This window comes from Hippocampus zosterae, chromosome 13, assembly GCF_025434085.1.
Source record: "Hippocampus zosterae strain Florida chromosome 13, ASM2543408v3, whole genome shotgun sequence".
Taxonomy (NCBI): Eukaryota; Metazoa; Chordata; class Actinopteri; order Syngnathiformes; family Syngnathidae; genus Hippocampus; species Hippocampus zosterae.
This window is the reverse complement of record NC_067463.1, coordinates 2,857,415-2,877,300: the sequence shown is the minus strand read 5'-3', so window position 1 is coordinate 2,877,300 and position 19,886 is coordinate 2,857,415. Positions and strand designations below refer to the sequence as shown.

The 19,886-nt window shown below is 41.9% G+C and overlaps 1 protein-coding gene across 8 annotated transcripts in view; it reads right to left on the bottom strand.

The window, feature by feature from the left end:
- rims1b (regulating synaptic membrane exocytosis 1b) overlaps positions 1-19,886 on the bottom strand; it is a 127,134-nt gene that overhangs the window by 61,575 nt on the left and 45,673 nt on the right. For all 8 annotated transcript variants that reach the window (XM_052083830.1, XM_052083831.1, XM_052083832.1 and 5 more), the window contains exons 3-7: positions 19,149-19,169; positions 10,687-10,988; positions 7,093-7,907; positions 1,449-1,489; positions 1,143-1,253 (exon numbers count right to left, since the gene is read on the bottom strand). In XM_052083830.1, the coding sequence (XP_051939790.1) occupies positions 1,143-1,253; positions 1,449-1,489; positions 7,093-7,907; positions 10,687-10,988; positions 19,149-19,169 (1,290 nt within the window). The remainder of the gene's footprint in view (positions 1-1,142; positions 1,254-1,448; positions 1,490-7,092; positions 7,908-10,686; positions 10,989-19,148; positions 19,170-19,886) is intronic.

The window sequence follows — 19,886 nt, the reverse complement described above, 5'->3', positions numbered from 1 at the left end:
CTCAGCAGCTGGTTCATTTGTGCTGCTGGGCACTCATGGAGTGCTGTGAGTTTCTTTTGCCAGTAGGTGTGGACCATGTCCGGGCCTGGTGCTGTCCAGTTCTTCATATCTGAGACTCTTTCCTGTATGTCTGCCACTGTTATGGTAACTGGGTTCTGTTCAGGGAGGTTGCTGTGCTCCTCTCTCAGGGTCTCCAGCCATTGTGCACTGCTGTTATGTGCAACCTGCTTCTCCCATATGCCTTTCCAGTACCTTTCAGTTTCCAGTCTTGGTGGGTCAGCTCTGTTGTTAGGACCCTGTCACTGAGCGTACACTTTTGCAGGTTGTGTTGCAAACAGCTTGTTTATTCGTCCGAGCTCATTCATTGGGGCTGGCCTCCCAATCTCATCATCTGCATTCATTGGTGTTTGCCTCCCAATCTCTGGTATGACCTCCTCCCCTGATCTGGCAGCCTGGGGCCCTTCACCATGGTACCGGCGTTGTACCTCATCAATCTCAAGTTGTGACAGCAGTTGCCGTTTGTGGATGTTGGAACACTGAGCTACTAGTTGTTTCGTTGTCAACAGTGACTGTGGGTTCCGAAGTAACCATTTTGCCCACATTCTCTGCATGTAGCCCCTCTGACTAGGGTTGCTTGAGTACTAGCATTCCAACAGAGCCATGTTATCGCAACTCGCCCATCTCCGCTTTGTTCCAGTAGCCCATTTTTCATCAAGGTGCTCTGGTTCCCCAGCACCTGACGCAGACCTTGTTTGGCCGGGCGACGTCATGTCATTCATTTTATTGTCCCTCATCATTGTATGAGGTAGGCATTAGCGTGAAGGATCTTGCCCAATCCCAGGCGGGATTCGAAGCACCATCTCCCGTATGCCAAACCGATGCTTACTAACTGAGCTATCCAGCCGCTATATATACCGCTATATATATATATATATATATAAAACACACACGCACACACATACACACACAGACTCATAATACGTGCTGAAAGGAGACAAAGTGAATAAAACAAAGTTTAGAATTGTGAAGAATGAAAGAGATGTTGTGCCATTGTGCCTTTTAGGTATGATATGCATGAATGACCAATTGATCGATAGCAGTATGCAAAATGGCATCGATTGATGTGCAGCATCTTTGCTTACTTTTAGGCCCAGAAGTGACCCAGCTTCCCGTGGCATGGATGATCGCTTGCTCAGCGTGATGCGTCCTATCAGGTGATCGCCCTCTTTCGATGGCTGCCACGTGACAGGATGCTGAAGGAATCAGATGCAAAGATAATTACCCACTCTTAATTTGGGATTTTTTTTTTCAAAACAATGTGTGTTTTTCTCAAGAAATGAAGGTAATTTGACTCCCCACAGACAATTCGTTTATTTGATTGATAAATTCGTAATTTACAAATTGTCATGGAAATCTAAGACTAAAATGAATATTGTGCTGAAACTTACATGCCAAACTGTTGGATCAAGTGGATGACAGTCGAAGTCACCTGCACAAAGTAAAAAGATAAACAGATTTGCTCATATCTACAATTAAAAGCAAAATATACAAACATGTTGAAGAACTATAAGCTGTGGAAGATCGAGTAGTCTGGTGATTATGCCCACAAGCAGGATACCTGACAAAAAGCATTGCCACCAACATAATATTAGGGACACTAGATAAACCTTCTTTGACAAACAATTGCCAGCCAGTTTGGCCGGTGATGCATGTGGCAAGTGTGTCAGTTAGGCACATACTTTGAGTGGAGCATCGAGTATTGAGAATCGCCGGTATTATTCTGCCAGAATCATTCACATTTTAAATTTCCAGTTCCTCATAACGTAATCCCATTTGCCGACTGGAAAAACTTGCTGAGACCGACAAAGTTCGCACTACCATGTGTCACGCGGGTGCACCATGCGACTATCACGTGTGATATAACTTTGTTGAACTAATGAAGAGTCTCTTCAGTGCAACATTTAGAATAAGATAATATTGTGGAAAGGAGGTTGCATGACATGCATAAGTTAACAGAGTGCCGTGTTTGGATAGCTTGGTGCTCCATCCCACTCCAAGCCTCAGCCTACAGCATGCTGAGCTTTCATGTCATAATCAGGTGAGTTAAACAATAAAATACTTCTAAGATAAGATAAGATAAGAAAACCTTTATTAGTCTCGCACTGAAGAAATTCCCAATTCACAGCAACAAAGTTATAAAAGGAAGAAGTAGAACAACAAAATATAGTCTAAAATATAAAATATCGTTCTATTGTCAATATTTAAATTTAATGACGCATTTTAAAATGTAATGCTGGGTCAATTCAAAGGCAACTAACCAGCTAACATCATCATATGCACAGTATGTTCTAATAGCTTATGCACATTGTACGGCAAAGCAAAGAATTTAACCTGGATTTAAAAGCATTGACACTTGGTGCTGACTTTACTTCTGCTGGCACTTTATTTCATTGGTGTGCAACATAACAGCTAAATGCAGCTTCACCATGTTTACTTTGATCTCTGGACTTCATTTAGAGGCCCAACTCTGTAAATCTTATATTCAATCAGCAATGATTTAATGTATACAGGACAAAAACTATTCGGTGATTTACAGACCAGTTGCTGAATTTTTAAATCTACTCAACAGCTAATTAGGAGCAAGTGCAGTAGTACTGGAATAGTATGTTGCGATCACTTTGTTCAGTAGGAACCTGAGCTGCAGCTGTTTGGTGCTCTATTGAGGGAGTCCAGAAAGAAGTTACAATAATAAAGTCTACTGAAGCATGGATAAATTTCTCCTGGTCTGTTTGGAATGGGTGTGGGTGTAAGCTATCGTAATATCCATCCAACCATCCATTTTTAACCAATTTATCCTCACAGGGGTCGTGGGCCAGCTGGAGCCAATCTTTGGGCAATAGGTGGAGGACACCCTGAACTGGTTGCCAGCATATCGCAGGGCACACATAGACGAACAACCATCTGCGCTCATACTCACACCCAGGGACAATTTAGAGTGTTCCATTAACCTGCCATGAATTTTTTGTGGGGGAATGTGGGAATAAATCCATGCAGGCATGGGGAGAACATGAAAAACTCCGCACAGGAAGGCCGCAGCCAGAATCGAACCTTGAACCTCTGCACTATGAGGTCGACGTGATAACCAGTAGTCCACTGTGCCACTTGCTACAATAATAATAATAATAATAATAATAATGATTGGGAGAAGAGGACACACAAAACAGGGTTAGATGGAGGCAACTGATCGCTGTGGCTACACCTGAGGGGAAAAGCCGAAAGGAAAATAATAATAACAATAATAATAATGATAAGTTGGGGCGGCCTGGTAGTCCAGTGGTTAGCACGTCGACTTCACAGTGCAGAGGTACCAGGTTCAATTCCAGCTCGGCCTCCCTGTGTGGAGTTTGCATGTTCTTCCCGGGCCTGTGTGGGTTTTCTCCAGGTACTCCGGTTTACTCCCGCATTCCAAAAAAAAAAAACATGCATGGCAGGCTGATTGAACTCTCTAAATTGTTCCTTGGTGTGAATGTGAGCGTGGGTGGTTGTTCATCTCTGTGTGCCCTGTGATTGGCTGGCAACTGATTCAGGGTGTCCCCCGCCTACTGCCCGAAGACAGCTGGGACAGGCTCCAGCACCCCCCGCGACCCTAGTGAGGATCAAGCGGTTTGAAAAATGGATGTATAGATGGATGATAAGTTGTCAGAGAGTTTATGCCCCACGCAAGGCGAACCATTGGAAACAGGTCCGAAGTGAACGACCAGACAAAGCATGGCTCGCAGATACCTGATGATGACGAATATAATTGGATTATGTTTCCCTTGCCTACTCTGGAGCCAGGCCTGGAGGTGGAGCTCGCTGACGAGTGCCTGGTGGACACGTCTGCAAGGAGGAAAGCCCCACCCGCTACCCAGTTCAGAACCTGGGTGGCGTTCTGGTCCTGGACTTCTTTACTTGTCACGGATTGTCCATAACAAGCACCATGTTCAAACATAAGGGGGTCCATATGTGCACTGAGCAAAGCCCTGGGGATTGATGAGATTCACTTGGAGTTACTAAAGGCTATGAATGTTGCGGGGCTGCCCTGGTTACAACATCGGGGACAGTGCCTCGGGATTGGCAGACTTGGGTGGTGGTCCCTCTTTTAAGAAGTTGGACCGGAGGGTTTGTTCCAACAACAGAGGGTTCACACTCGTCAGCCTCTCGAGAAAGCGCTATCAGTGGTGCTGGAGAGGACGGTCCGTCAGGAAGTCAAATCTCAGATTTTGGAGGAATAGTGTGGTTTTGTTTTATTCATCTCTGGGCATAAATATTTCCCCAATATGCCTCTTCGGAGATATCCTAACCTATCATGTTTTCTATATGTAGAAAACGTGACCAGGTCAAGGAAGAATGTGAAAAGATGCTTCCTTTGCAACACAGCGCTGTTTAAAATACCTTTAACTCCACTTTTCCAAAACGTCATTCGTGAGTGTGAGTGTTGTTGACGTAACACAATAGCGTGCTTTCTTTCCTCCTTTTTCTCTCTGTCTCACTTTAGCTCCTGAGCCATCTATCGAAGCATTTTATATTTTTAATGTTTACACGGTTTTCTTTACGGATGGTAAAATTAGTCAGACAATTTCATACCTTTTTTTTCTTGAGTCTTGGACATTCTTCGAGTAGAGAAAACTGCTTCGGTGGCATGTTGTTTTAAATGTTACTGGCGTAAAGGATTATGGATATATCTCCTGTCCATCCATAAAGGGGGCCCCAGTTTCCTTACTGTGGAAGGGAATTTTGGGGTGATTTCTCCACCATCCACCTCCCCTCATTTCAGCAGGCTTTGGAAATAGCCTGCTGGTGTGGCAGTGTAAGACTCACCGTAGGTGGAATTAGTGACGTGAAGCACCAACCCAACCCACCCCCCAAGCTAATTTACACCAAGATTACACCAAGATCCCTCAAACTGGCATATGTTGAATTATATGTAGAATTGTTAAGTGAAATGAATGACTGCGAAAAATTGCACATCTCACTTTTGCATGGAATGACTGCTTTGTAATGGTGACAAAATGCGCACCTCATGCGAGCTTCATGTTAATTCTTTCCCGTCACTATTCTCTATTCTAATGCAGGCATGATAATGGAAAGCAGTCGCCGCGGGAAGATGCACCAGCAGCAGTATACAGAAAATGTGTTGTAATGAACCACTTTGTATTACAACACTGTACAAAGTCATTGACGAAGTACGACAGTGTGCAAAGCAATCTATGTTGTGTCAGTATAATGGTAAAAGACTAACATGTCAGATCATCTGTGGAGACTTTTAATCCTTGGACGTTATAAAGGGCTTTGCGGTGATGAGCCAAGCAGGGTATACTCAATACTCACCTCCTTAATGGCCCATTACATTGATTTGCAAATCATTCTGTCTTTATGTTTAACATGTACCAACTTCAGTGGCGAAGGTAGGAAAATACACGTTTGCATCAGGGTTCGTTCAATGTCGCAAACGTTTGCCAAACGTTCTCCAGACGTTCACCAACCATTTTTATGTTTTTCTTGTTGCAAGGAAATTTCAGACAACTGGAGAACATTTTACGAACGTCTAGTGACCTTAAACGAACCCTGACGAGAACATTTGCTCCCTTCACAAATGCTCGCAAATATTCGTCCCTCAGTGGGATCGGGGCATGCATGTTTTTGATATGACTTTTGATCGCGGTGCGGACACCCGCAGCGGCTCCTCTTGTTTTATGTTGAGAGGGAAGAAATTTCATCTGTGCTGTATGTTACATGTTACACATACAGTACATTTGACAATAAAGTTTTATCCAATCCAATATTTTAGTTTTGTGTTTGACAAAAAAGGCCAAATCGGAGATAGACAACGGTTTTCTTTTGTTAACTGTTTTACAAAATGGTTTGGTTTGTTTTGATTCATAATATATTCAAAGTTGTAGCAGTCGGTAAACTCGGTAAAATACATTTTACCGAGTTGATATCAAGTCATAGGTGAGAGGTACAGACAGAGGAGGGTAAATGTTTGAGACAAGACACGAGTGTTTAAAAACAGGTAAAAATCACAATCCACAACCATCAACCCATTACCAGTCCCCGAGTCATAGTAATCTGGATTAAAACATCTTGAACCTAACCCGACCGTCACCAGTGAGAGAAATAAGATTTTCGAGCACATTTATCTCAACCATTGCCTGACACAGTCAAACATCATTTACACAGGTGTGAGCTGGTGAATACTATAAAAAGAAAATTCTATAACATGTGACCGTGCCTTCACTTTAGCTTTTGCATCTGGCAGTTCAAAAAGTATTACATTGCAACAGAAACACTGACCTAATTCCATAAATCTGCTGGCCTAAATCACAGGGTCTCTCCAAATAAAGGAGCGCTGTGCTTAGAGCCGCAGTAGCCATGCCACAGAGGTGTAAATGACACTGTAATACAATGTGCTGTCTGCAGAATCTATCCTGTGAGGATGTGATTTCTTTTTTTTTTTTTTTGCAAAATCCTGACGTACTCTGCACGCTACACACGAACATGCCAGGAGCAGATACAGGATTTGCTATTGGAGTTCTACTGTTTTCATGCTTTCTCTTCAACCACCCCAAATGGGCTGGTTGCATCAGAAAGGACATTGAACATAAAAATGGAGCCAGTCAAAAGTTATTCTGTGTGGCAACCCGAAAACATGAAAGGTGTAAACGACAATTTTACTCGGTTTAAAAACGTGTCTCTGTGTCAATCGTGTAACTAATCAGCCTTCAAATTCCTTGTCATGCCACTACCATACACAATGGGATACAGGAATCACCTCAATGTTCTCATGAAGATTATAAGAATTCAACAAATCAGACATTTTTTTTGGTGAGGAGAGATTGCAAGATGACAAAAAAAAATCGTGTGAGTGGTAAAAGGCGAAACCACACAACACCAAGTTTTGGCGACAACAAAATGAGGCTATAAATTGAGTGTTGTTATTGTATTTTAAAAGAACAATAAAGGTCTGACGGGACAAGGATGAAAGTAAATGTTAAATGAATTCCTATAGCATTTTATAAAACTGGTAGAGAGCACATCTGTGTGACTGACCTTTCTCGCTAACGCTTTCCATGTCAACGTCCTCACAGCTGGTGTACTCAGGCGTGGAGCCGCCCTCCTCCTCTGAGCTGCTGATGGACATCTGCCTCTTGTTTACTCCGCGCTTGCTCTTGTACGACCGCGAAGGGGGCGGACGCAAAGACTCAGACTGTTCCGAACTTTGTGAGTCCTTCCTCAACAAGTTGTCCCTATCTTTTTCTCTTGCCATTTGTGTTAAACCTGGCTCAAAGCAGTCCTTCTTTTCTGGAGGCAACGGTCCTCCTGGTTCCCCCGCGGTCCTTTCAACAGAGTAAGCTCGATAATTTTCTAATTGGGCTTTGCGAGTTCCTCTCCTGCTCAGACGGTTTTCAGAGACCTGCACTTCACAGCCTCCCCCTTCACCGGGCCCTAGTCCGACCTCGTTGATTGCAAGATCACTGTGTCTCCGTTCATGGCGGACCTTGGATACCTTGGCGTGCATGCGCATCTCCTGTTCCTCCTTCTGTGGCTTCACAGGGTATCGGGCAAGGTTGGGATCACTACGGTAACGGTTCTGGAACTCCTCCTCACGTTGCTGCCGCTCCCTTTGTTCATCATCGACTGGTCGTCTCCGATTTCTTTCCAAGTGACCCAAGTTGTCCTCCCCATCACCGTACTCCTGAGAATGTATCTTTTCCAGCCTGTGACCATCTCTTGGCCGTCTCTCTCTTCGGTCCCCAGGGCCAACCCTCTCATCTAAAGAAGACTGAGTTGGTAGCTTTCCAGCAGGTCTCCGGCCAGTACCATGCCCCTTACCATTCTGTTCATGGTATGACACTGGCCTTTTTCTACGGTGAAAAAAGGATAATTAGATAATACAGTGTGGTGCATTGACATACAAACATCAACACCTATGCCTTCAAGAAACTCATACATCTTTAAGTCTTTAAACAGGATTATAGTGGCATCACTAAGCAACTTCCCATTTAAGCTAAGATAAGATATCCTTTATTTGTCCCACACTGGGGAAATTTACAGCCTCCAGCAGCAAGAATGTAGGTAGAAAGAAGAAAGAAGAAAAAAACAACAACAAACACCGTTCAATTAAGTGCAATATAAACACAAAATGGATAAATTGCAGTGCTATTTACAATTGTCTTTCACATCATATCATTAGCTTGAGGGTCTAGGAATGTATAAACAGAGAATTGAATTTATTCATTTCTTTTTTTCCAAGATGGCGCCGAAGTAGGCAGCCGCCGGCAAGTGCTTTTGTCTTTTGTTTTGTCACATGGTGTTGTTGTTTCGTCATGTGTACCTGATGTGGTTTGTTTCAGCATTTTTGGCCACGGCATTCGTCAAAGAAGAAGAATCTGTGCTTGGTGGTTGCACCTTCTTGGCAGCACGCATATAACAGCTTTTGATTGGGAGGAATGTCGGTGCCATTTAACTGTCGTTGCTGGACAACTTTTACTACTTAAACCAAGTGGGCAGTACTGACGGAAAGGTCATCAGTCCATCACTGATGGACTGTCATTTCGTGAGTGGACTGACGGAAAAAGTTGAAATACTATTGGAATAAGCACCAACGGAAGCAAATATCGGCTGTTGTCCAAACTGACCTGAAAGACAAAGACGACCTTCGGCAAATAATGTTCTGTGTAGCACGTAGGGGTTATTAGCCCCGTCCACACAACAGAATTGTCTGTGTAACCGCACGGCGTAGTATCAGTAGCCTGCTGGCTTTCGAAATGAAAAGTTGTCTTTGGTGAAATTTCAGGTTCGGCGGTGCGGTTTTAACTTGTAACAAAATAAATGTCTCTCGTGTGTATTCAACCCCTGTTTGATCAAGTGTAGTTACATTGCTTAAATTGTTTTTTTAGACAGTGAAATGAACCAGACACAACACAATGATGTGTTTGTGTGATGTTACCCTTATTAATTGTTTTTTTAATGAGAATCCTAAAATAGTGGTAACAAAATATTTAAAAGTGTAATGAAAGCATGGTTAAAATAATGATGACTGAGTGACAGACTGACAATTAACAAATTGGTCTGAAATATTGGCAGACTAATGATGACGGACTGGCAAGCCAGTGAATGATGAATAATGTACCAGCAAAATGTATTTGGTGCATCCATCTCTGCTGAAGCATTTTGTCTCCAAATAAATCCATCCATCTTTTCTCTGAACTGCTTTTCCTCACTAGGGATACGAGTGCTGAAGCCTATTCCACTCGTCCTCGTGCAAGAAGCAGGGCACATTCTGAATTGGTCACCAGCCAAACGCAGCAAATAAATACATTGTAGATCTATTAATTGTAGATATTTAAGTGACAGTTTTGGTTTTGTTTTTTACAATACACTTTGACAGGACAGTCAGAATTCTGAGTTGTGATCATTCAGCTTAGTACCTCGTTGTGTCTTAACATACCAGGCAGCAATGGACTTGCCTATAATTTTCATTGTTGTCTCCTTAGAGAACTCTCTCCTTCGCTTCCTCTGGTCATGTTTAGTGTGTCTACACACCATGTCACTAACCAGCACACAGACCACTTGTCACCCTTTAAATAGGCCAAATGACTGCTTACAAGCTTATAGTACTTGTGAAGCTAATTAGAGGACAAACCTTTGTTGAACATGACCTTATCGTCAAATTATATTTGTTTTCTGGGTGTACCGTCATTTTTGCAAAGGTCTTTTTCATGATTTGTGTTTTTTAAAAATAATCATGTCTTATTTTCACTGCTTAATTTACACATTTGGATTTTATTCGTATTTTTTTTTACGTTATTAACAGTGAGGGACCAACAAATCTGTCCAAGTGTGTGCTTGACAGTACTGTGAACATTCTGCTTATATGCATTTCTCCGCCATGTGTGTTAATGTAGTCGTTCTCTGAAAATTTGCAATTCCCTTGCAATTATATGGTTTGGTTGAAAATGTTTGTTTAAATATGCAATGTTTGATTGTCTTTCATTGTATGGGTCATTTTTACAGTACACTTCAACTGAGAATGACAAAAAACCTTGAAACAAGCACCATTTGTCTCTTTACTAATGTGGACAGGCCAGTCTTCTTTCTACAATTTGCACTGTAGGATCAAAGAGGAATCCGCCAAATATATTTCCAATGAACTGTCCACTGAAGACGTCAGTTACAATTACAAGTACACCTCTCACCAATAATCACTTCCCCGTCCTTCACCATCTGTGTCTGCACATCAACTTCTCACTAATGGTCAATTACAGTACGTACTACTGAGGTGCATGTTGACATAATTCCGCCATGGAATAAATAGTTTTGCGGTCTGTATGCCTGACTTCTGGTTGACTTTCATATTCATTTTCAAACACACCAATGACGTGAATTTTCTTCGGCAGCACACGACAGACATTTATTTTATTAATGGCCTCAAATGGCAGTTCTAGTTTGAAATTTAATGTGTTCCGATTTAAAAACAATTGAGCTTTCAACCAGCTTCTTGGAACCCATTGTGTTAGTTCCTGTTCCTTTTTGCTGTAATTGTTTTGCTTCAAATATAAAAAAAATCATTCAACAATCAATTCCACACAAGACGCAGTTTATGTAGAATTATAACACATTGTAATGGGGATTGAATCGTACTTTTCTCGAGGTGGTACACTTTGAGAGCGAGTACCAGGCATGTTGTCTGGAGCCTTCGGGGAAGTACCACCAGCGGGTCCTTGCATCCCGGGTGGCAGCTCAGTATTGCTGGTAGTTGTAGATGACGGGACTTGAGACTTGGAGCGGAATAGCTTCCTATCCCGTTGGGCTTCGCCCACCCTGGTTGGGTCATTCAAGGTGGAGCCCAGGCTCCCAGGCTGCACCCCTGACTCTGAAAACCATTCTCCTGATTTGGTGAGAATCTCTTGCTGCTTACGGCACAGGTTGCATACCCACATTACCTGGAGGGGTTAAATGGAAAAACACGTTTGACAGCGTAATTCAATAAAGAACATCATTCTTTCAAAAAGTGTTTAGTTCAATTTTTTTTCACGAATACACTGTCACTGAATGAAAAAGTGAGGACAAGCACAGGAAAGAAGACCTCCGTTTCTCTAAGGTAATTGAAATACATCACTGCCTTTGATGCAGTGAATGTAAGTCACATAAAGCATAAATCATTTCATTATGATAATGATAAAAAAAATAATAATATTGAGGGAGTCTGTCGGTTTCAACTCAAAAGACAGATGATTAAAATTATGTTATATATGCACTTTTACTGTGATTCAGCCCTGCTGCAGCACCACATACCATCACAAATGATGATTGCTTGTCATGGACAATGAAAATGATCACATTTAATTCCTCATCCTCTAAATCAGACCGAAAGACAAAATCACTTACTCATACTCACATACTCACATGGAAGCATTGTTACAGGCCTCACTCCGACAGCACAAAAGCAGGATTTATGTCCCTCTGTATTTCTAATCCAAACATTTATTTCTCAGAAACAAATCCGGAGCACCAGTGAAACAGGGTGATCACTCGTTTTCCACTTTAGAGCCATAAGTTAAAATCAGGGCACTGCGATGAAATAAATCTGCAACCCATTGGATGATGTTTCCCAAGCAACAGTCATCTTCGTAGTTACTATCAAGCTTGCCAAAGCACAATTGTCCTGAATCGTAGATGGCGGATGTCCCGACTAATCTAAAATCAGCTGGCAACAAGGCCCAGAAGGAACAAGCAGCCACCCAGCCACACACCACAGTCCCGCTCTCATATCTTTCCCCACCTCTTTACGTCAGAAGAGAGGCTACAGATTATCAGTGGCCAGTAATCCTCTCAGCTCCTCACTATTTTCTAACTCATCATCAAATGACAATAAAAGCTTCTCATTCTCACTTTCACATACAGCCCCAGTTTCCACAATGATTCCTTTTGGCACAATGACAATGAATGGAGATGAAACCGAAAGGCACTGTAATGTGTTGACAAGATTTAAAAATAATAACTATTTCGTCTTCGTAGCATAGTCATTTAATAGTTTAAATGTGATTTGCAAATCATTGTATTCTGCTTTTATTTATGTTTAGCGCAACATCCAAACTTTATTGCAGTTGGGTTTGTACAATCTGCCCCTCTAAGGAGTCAGTTCACTACCATTAAATAATGTCAGGCAGGCACTTGCGCTTAAATATGACTCACTGCACTGTATTGTACCGTACTTTGTTCTTCAAGAGCAATATTAAAACACTAAATGAGATGAATGAAGCTACAGGCCTGGATCAGAGAGGAAGACATCAACTGCAACAATATGGCCATTGAATTCTACATGGAGCAGAATAATGACAAAGCACTGGGTCATTCATTTGGTAAAAATACATAAGATCTAAACGATGAATGGCATTTTGCATTGCTAATATCACAGTATGATAACAGAATTTATTAGGCGAAATTGTATGTGATTACAACGTGGTCATCTGATGTGCATGCCAGAATAGAGCATCTGGTGCCATCAACTTCTCACGCTACACACTTTGAGCTTGAACATGACAGAGAGAGGGGCGGGAGAAAACTTATTTTAGCCATTAGCCATACAGTAATGTCCCTTTTTATTTTTGTTCATTGATTGTATTCTAATAAAGAGTCTGGACAAAATTACATGAGGTAATTAAAGCATTGCTAATGGAATACTTTTGCTTAGGATAGTGTATGTATCTATACAATATTTTGTCCCCAACCCCTGGGCTGTGGACCGGTCCCGGTCTGTGGGTCATTTGGTACCGGTCTGCACACAGAATAAATAAATTACATTAATTCCATTTTATTTATTTCGGAATCTAAAAGATTCTCTGTTACATCCGTCTAACACAGGTCAAGGTCAATCGCTTCCCGATCACCTGCTAAAAAGAAACGCAGCAGCTAGCAAAATGAATAAAAAACTAACGTCTGTGGAAAGCTTCTTTGGGAAGGGGAAAAGGCCCAGCCAGGAGACAGAAGAGGAACCTATGACTTAAAAAAGGCTACATTTAATAGAAAGAAGCGGGAATCCTACTTCAAATACGGATTTATCTCAGCAGGAGATTCCCACGCACCAAGCCCGCTGTGCATAATATGTGGCCATGGTGAGTCATATTTTTCATGCACTTTGTATTTGTATGTTATTTTGATAACACATTTAAATGTTATCATAAAGACCAGAGAGTGTTGCGGTCAGATAAGACGTTCCTCTTGTCATGATTCCTGTTTATTATTTTTTTTAGGAAATAACACAGTTTTCATGCAGACCATGACAAATTATTTTGTTGTATTTATCTGCCACACCCTAAAGGCTGGTTGATCCCTGAAAATATTTTCGGACATTAAACCGGTCCATGGGGCAAAAATGGTTGGGGACGGCTGATGTAGGATACATGCAACAAAGCAGTTGCTAAAAATGAATGATAAAGTGATATGATGTAGAAAATCTTCCAGAATTTATATGTACAGCAATGTAACAATAGTTAAGCAAACTTTAACTTGGCCAATAGTTGCCAGCTCTAATATAAAATGGCTTGGCTTGACTTTCATCAACAGAAGTGGAAAAGATAATTGAGCTCTGATTAAATGTGTTGATGACGCTTCCAAAAATGTTTTACTGCGTGCATGTGTGTATGTGTGTTTACAGTCATGTGTGTTTCAGGAACCAGTGGCTGATTGCTCCCCACTGGCAGTGCTCCTCTAAAAAGACGACAGACAGACTGTCAGTGTTGACAGGAAAATACATGAATTATCACTCACCACTAACAAGCTTGAGCACAAGCAACAGCAGAGTGAGTAGCTTGTCAGAGAAATGTTCTGCTTCAATGTCCAGAAATTAGATTTTTTTTTTAATCAACACATTTGTCGAAAAGTTTACATGTATACAGTGATGCAATTGGAAGGGATCAGTCAAGAGAGGGCTGACATAAATAACATTTTTCCTCAACATTCAATGGGCGCTGGTTCATATTTAAGACAAGAGATAACGAATACACAAACCGTTTCTGTCATGTTCCTGTCCTTGGCCTGGCCAGCAGGTGGCAGACCTTCTGGCTGCACACGTGCTGCCAATCTTTCAATTAAGGAACTGTGTATTTAAGGACCAACAATCTGTCTGCTGGTGGTCGGAGTATTGTTTATGCCTTGATGCCTCCTTGCCCATCGACTATTCTTGCTATAGATCTCGTCGTGTTTCGCTTTTGAAGTCTCGGTACCAATGGTTTTGTAAGTATTGGATTTTATTTTGTGAATTGGCTTTCTCTTGCGTGTATTTTGATACATTGTTTTTGTTTGTCTTCACGATCCTTATTTTTGTCCCTTGCCTTTTGTGCAAGCGCTTTTTGTTGTTCGTTTTTTGTGCCCTCTGGTCCTTGTTTTGAACAGCGCTTTATGTTACTACTTTGTCGGTGCGAATTTTGTACATTAAATTTTTGCTTCGGAGACCTTGTCTGGCGTCTACACTTTTGGGTTCCAAAACTTGATTTGGTTGGACCGAATAGTGACAGTTTCCATTTCCTTGAACCTTGCACCTGTTCACCATTGTATTCCTAAGCTTTTCGTGCGCTCAAAATGTATGTTTGCTCGTTGTGGTTTTGTGCACCAAAACCAAAACGCCATTGCCATTTCATCCACGATATGACAGGACGTTTTGGGTGCTTGAGCAGAATTCTTAGTTTGGTGCTTAATGTGGGTGCACGTAAGAGGGTGTTTCTTTGGGTAGGCTTAAGCCAGCTCATATGGTTGCAGAAGATATGCTGTTGCCAGACGAAGTTCCCTGCCGCGGTTGCCCTCTTCAGGCTCTGGCCACGCTTTCACACAGCAGGGTTTCCCCTTCTACTGTCTGACTCATATACCCTGAATAGTATGGTTCACTCCAAGGGACAAACCAACCCTTGAGGCAGACTCGTGAAGCCCCCTGAAGCTGTGAGGCGAATATTAGGACCATTCCACTCACCCACAGGCATGCAGATGGGGCCACGGCTGATGACTGTTTTGGAGATGCATTGTTTGATTCCTATTCCGGCTTTCTTGTGTGGAGTTTGCCCGTGCCTGCGTGGGTTTTCTCTGGGTACTCAGGTTTCCAAATACATCCCCAAATCATGCATGGTAGGTTGATTGAATGCCCTAAAATTGTCCCTCGGTGTGAGTGTGAGCGTGTGTGTGTCCTGCGATTGGCTGGAAAAAGCAGGTGTCCTCACCCTGCTGCCGGAAGACACCTGGGATAGGCTCCAACACGCCCGCGAACCGTGTAAGGACAAATAGATTACCGGTAGATAATGGATGGATGGATAGTATAATTTAAAAACATCCATTGTGCCCTCTAACCCTTTAGTTTTTATAATGTTATTTAGATGTGTGAGATTGGTATTTTGTGGCAGAGACTACCTACTCCGGCCCCGAAATCGCATGTCACCGACTTGGGATGGAGAACGGGTCTCAAAGTCAGCTCCCAGGAGTGAGGTTTTAATATTGTACACTCATGTTTTTGTAAACATAATGAATGTCCTGTATGGGCAAATCACAAGGTTTGTATTTTATATTTGTCTATTGATGATTTATTATTTTTTATGGCTTTAAAACAGGAAAAAACAATAAAATTGATTCAAGATAAAAATTAAATTAAACACAACTATTAAGAGGGAACAAAAAACGGTCAAAATATCTGGTAGTAAGGCATGCTTTTGTGCTCCAAATTTCCTCTTAGGTGCTTTTAACTCCACAAAACACACACACACACACACTTCGTCTCTGTCTCTCTCTCTCCCTCTCCGTTTGTGTTTTAGGGATACATGTGTCTGTATCGAATTGCTTGATACTATGGTCATGGTTTGGTGAGCAGTGTATCAAACTGTAGTCTCTTTTTTAAAAATAAATACTGCTGTATTTCCATTTAAAATCAGCAAAGAAAGCTGCATGTCATCATTTCGGCTGTCATTTTCACTCCAAGTACAGCCCAACAATACCCTTGTGACGATATTAGACGCTGCCTGTACAGACGCTGGCTCGTAGTAACAATTAGTTACCACGAGCCTCACATCAGAAAAGTCTGATGCTACTCCTCGATAGCTTGTTAATTACTGGTACCGGTACTGTAGTCTGAAATGCATTTTGAAACTCCTGGCTGTTTACATGAGGGTGAAAGAGGTGCGAGAGTGAACTTAATGCACCATGAAACATAGCTGAGCTCGTTCACTTATGATTGTCATCGGTGGATAATAATAACAATAACAACAATGGACTAATGATGTCACTCCACAGTCCATATTGAACTGCAGTATAGGAATCAGGGCATTAATTGAGATCACAACTAAAACAGTGACATCTTTATAATATATGAGCATAAAGGATTTCACATGATAAATCCATTAGTGACGCAGAAAGTCTAGAAATCATATCGAACTCAACGTGGATGTGAAATATGAAGCATTTCAGGCAAAGTGCATCCTATACGACTTATATTCATTCATTCATTCATCTTCCGTACCGCTTGATCCTCACTAGGGTCGCGGGGGGTGCTGGAGCCTATCCCAGCTGTCTCCGGGCAGTAGGCGGGGGACACCCTGAATCGGTTGCCAGCCAATCGCAGGGCACACATAGACGAACAACCATCCACGCTCACACTCACACCTAGGGACAATTTAGAGTGTTCAATCAGCCTGCCATGCATATTTTTGGAATGTGGGAGGAAACCGGAGCACCCGGAGAAAACCCACGCAGGCCCGGGGAGAACATGCAAACTCCACACAGGGAGGCCGGAGCAGGAATCGAACCCGGTACCTCTGCACTGTGAAGCCGACGTGCTAACCACTGGACTACCGGGCCGCACGACTTATATTACATGGCAATTTATTTGGGAAAGTAATGATTTGAAGGTGGAGAGAGCCAAGAGATAAATACAGGATGAATGATCCCATCCAAGATATGACTAGGACATTAATAATACTTTTATTCAATTTAAATTTCATTCAGTAAAGTTTTCCTTCAACCTTTTAGGGACACATGCACCGAAATGTAATCTCTGCAACTTCAAAAGTATTACAGAGCAAAGTCAAGTCATGAGCCTCGATGCACTTAGTGCCAACAGAGTAATCGACCAATTTGCCACCCTTAAAAAAAAAGAGTGCATTCTTAAATGCTTGCATCCACCAACTCCGTGGCAATTGCAGCTGTTAATTCAATTTTCATTACATGATGAACTCCTCAAAGGGAAAGTGTTTTCTGTATTTGTTTATTGAAAATGATGGGCTTTGCTTACTTTTTGACAACACATACAGTTTTGCATGCACTATCACAATATGTAAATATTTTCTTTTTTTGTGTGGTTAATACTACACACATACTTCCTATGTTTGACTGAAAAAGCACTACAAATCTATTGTTCACGTGAAACTTTAACATTGTATGATCCATTTTCGTTCGATGTTTGCAAAAACCCCAATAATAATAATTTAAAAAAATCTTGCATGTTGCACTCACTCAGATACTGTGCATCTCTAGGAAGGAAAACAATTTGACTTTGTAGAAATTACTAAAGCAACTTTATCGTGTACCATCCAACCATCCATTTACCGATCCGCTTATCCTCACAAGGGTTGCAGGGGGTGCTGGATCCTCTCTCAGCTGTCTTCGGGCAGTAGACGGGGGACATCCTGAACCAGTTGCAAGCCAATCGCAGGGCACACGGAGACGAACAACCATCCAGGCTCACACTCACACCTAGGGACAATTTTGAGTGTTCAATCAGCTTGCTATGCATGTTTTTCAGGCCTAAGGATTTCACGGTAACGATCGTTACCGGTAGCGTATTGTTTCTGTGGCGTCATTTTGACGGTACCGAAAAATCGTTTCCCATAAAAGTCACCGCACACGAGTTGACTGTACGTGATCGAATCTCTCATGCGTGTTTGTCGTGTGGTTTGTGAGTGTGTTTCTTCTGATTTACTTTTGTTTTGTTTTTTTTCAGTGTTGGAGGGGGCGGAACAGATGTGCGCACGCGGGTTGCTATTTTAGTCCGCAAATGAAGAAAGCACGTGAATAACAGTTTGAGATAGCGGCAAAAAAAAACACAAAAAGGTCTACTAATTACGACATTTAAGAAATGGGAATGGCAGTCAGATTTTTCGTATGAATCGTCCGAAGGGCGTATCACTAAACTCACCTGTGATGTATGCACAGAACACGAGAATACTCGTAATCGTGCCTCCCATCGTAGGCGTAGGCCTGTTTTTGGAATGTGGGAGGAAAACAGAGTACCCAGAGAAAACCCACGCAGGCCTGGGGAGAACATGAAAGCTCCACACAGGGAGGCTGTGGCTGGAATTGAACCTCTGCACTGTGAGGTCAATGCGCTAACCACTGGACCTTCCGGGCCGTCTTTATCATGTACCATTTATCACGATTTTCTGGGAAAATGTATCATTCCAGTTTAAAAAAAAAAAAAGGTTTTAAAAACTAAGGCTTGTGATGCAGTTGAAAATTGGAGTGCACCTAGCTTGTATGTTGCGCACCAAGTCATATAAAATGTGGACACACCATTGCAACCAATGCAAAAAGTTATTATTGTTCTTATTATTGATCTTAAATAGCAACATGTACAGTACCATAGATATTATACACACTGTCCAATTCAAAGCAGTGCTGGTTTCAAAAACAAGCAGGGGCGGCATGCACAGGCATGAGTGGTCATTGCATTAATATACATCATTAATATCAATGTTTAGTTCCATGCCAGTAAAATGTTAATCTCCCAACCCAATATTTTAAAAGATGTATACATTTATCAAAATTCCCTCAAACCTCGCACCGTGGGACTGTCATGCCTGCGGCCGTTGGAAAGGGTCAGGATTTGTCAGAAGAGTCACTGCCCCGGCAGACATTCTATGTCAGTGCTCATGCTCACTTTGCCAATTGAAATTTCAGGGTCTGCATTCATTCTCAGAATGAGATCAATGATGGGACACCTTGACCTTCCATTTCTTAAAGACAGTTGGATTGAATTCTTATTCACACATCTGTGAATGAATACAGAGCCAAATGTGACGGAGGGAAATCATGAAAGTCATGCATCAAGTCCATCACCCAGGAGGCCTTACCCTATCCTTTACTATGATACACTTTGCAGGGGGAGGAGACAAACAATAAATGTAGTATTAGTCATGGGTTAAATTTCTGAATTGTGAGAGCAGGAGTCTTCACTCCTGACAAACTAACACTGACAAAACTACATGGAGTGACGCAATAAGATAAAGCATCACACTGTCCACATAGCAACCCTCCAAACACACATCTCTTGCCTTTGCTACTGTTTTTTAATAAGAGTAAAAGAGGAGTGAAAAATCAAATGTGAATCCTAGAGTGAATGTGCTCTTGGTCTACATTTAATGCCAGGAGTGGGTTCACTTTGAAGTAATAAAACATTCCAGTCACATCACACAGAGAACACAAAAAAAGATGCTAACCACTTTGTCCTCCTTTTTGGCATGTGGTCCAGGTTGCAGTGAGAATTGGGAGAAGTAAATAGGGTAGTGGAGCGAGAGAAAAAAGGAGGAATCCAATAAACATGAAAAGAAAAGGACATATAGACATTGAATTTGTGAATTATACAGTGGACAGATATGGGGAAAACAAAGCAAAGCCAGAGGTAGAAAAGGGGAGAAAAGGTGCTGCAAACATTTGGCAATGACATTCTCCAGATTAGAGCTCCATTAAAATTGAGTGAAAGACAGATGAAAGTGGATGGCATAGTATGTGAACATTGACAGGAATGGCTGCAGTGACGTGCTTGTCATGACTTTTTACTTGGAAAATGATCAATCAAATCAATTTGTCAG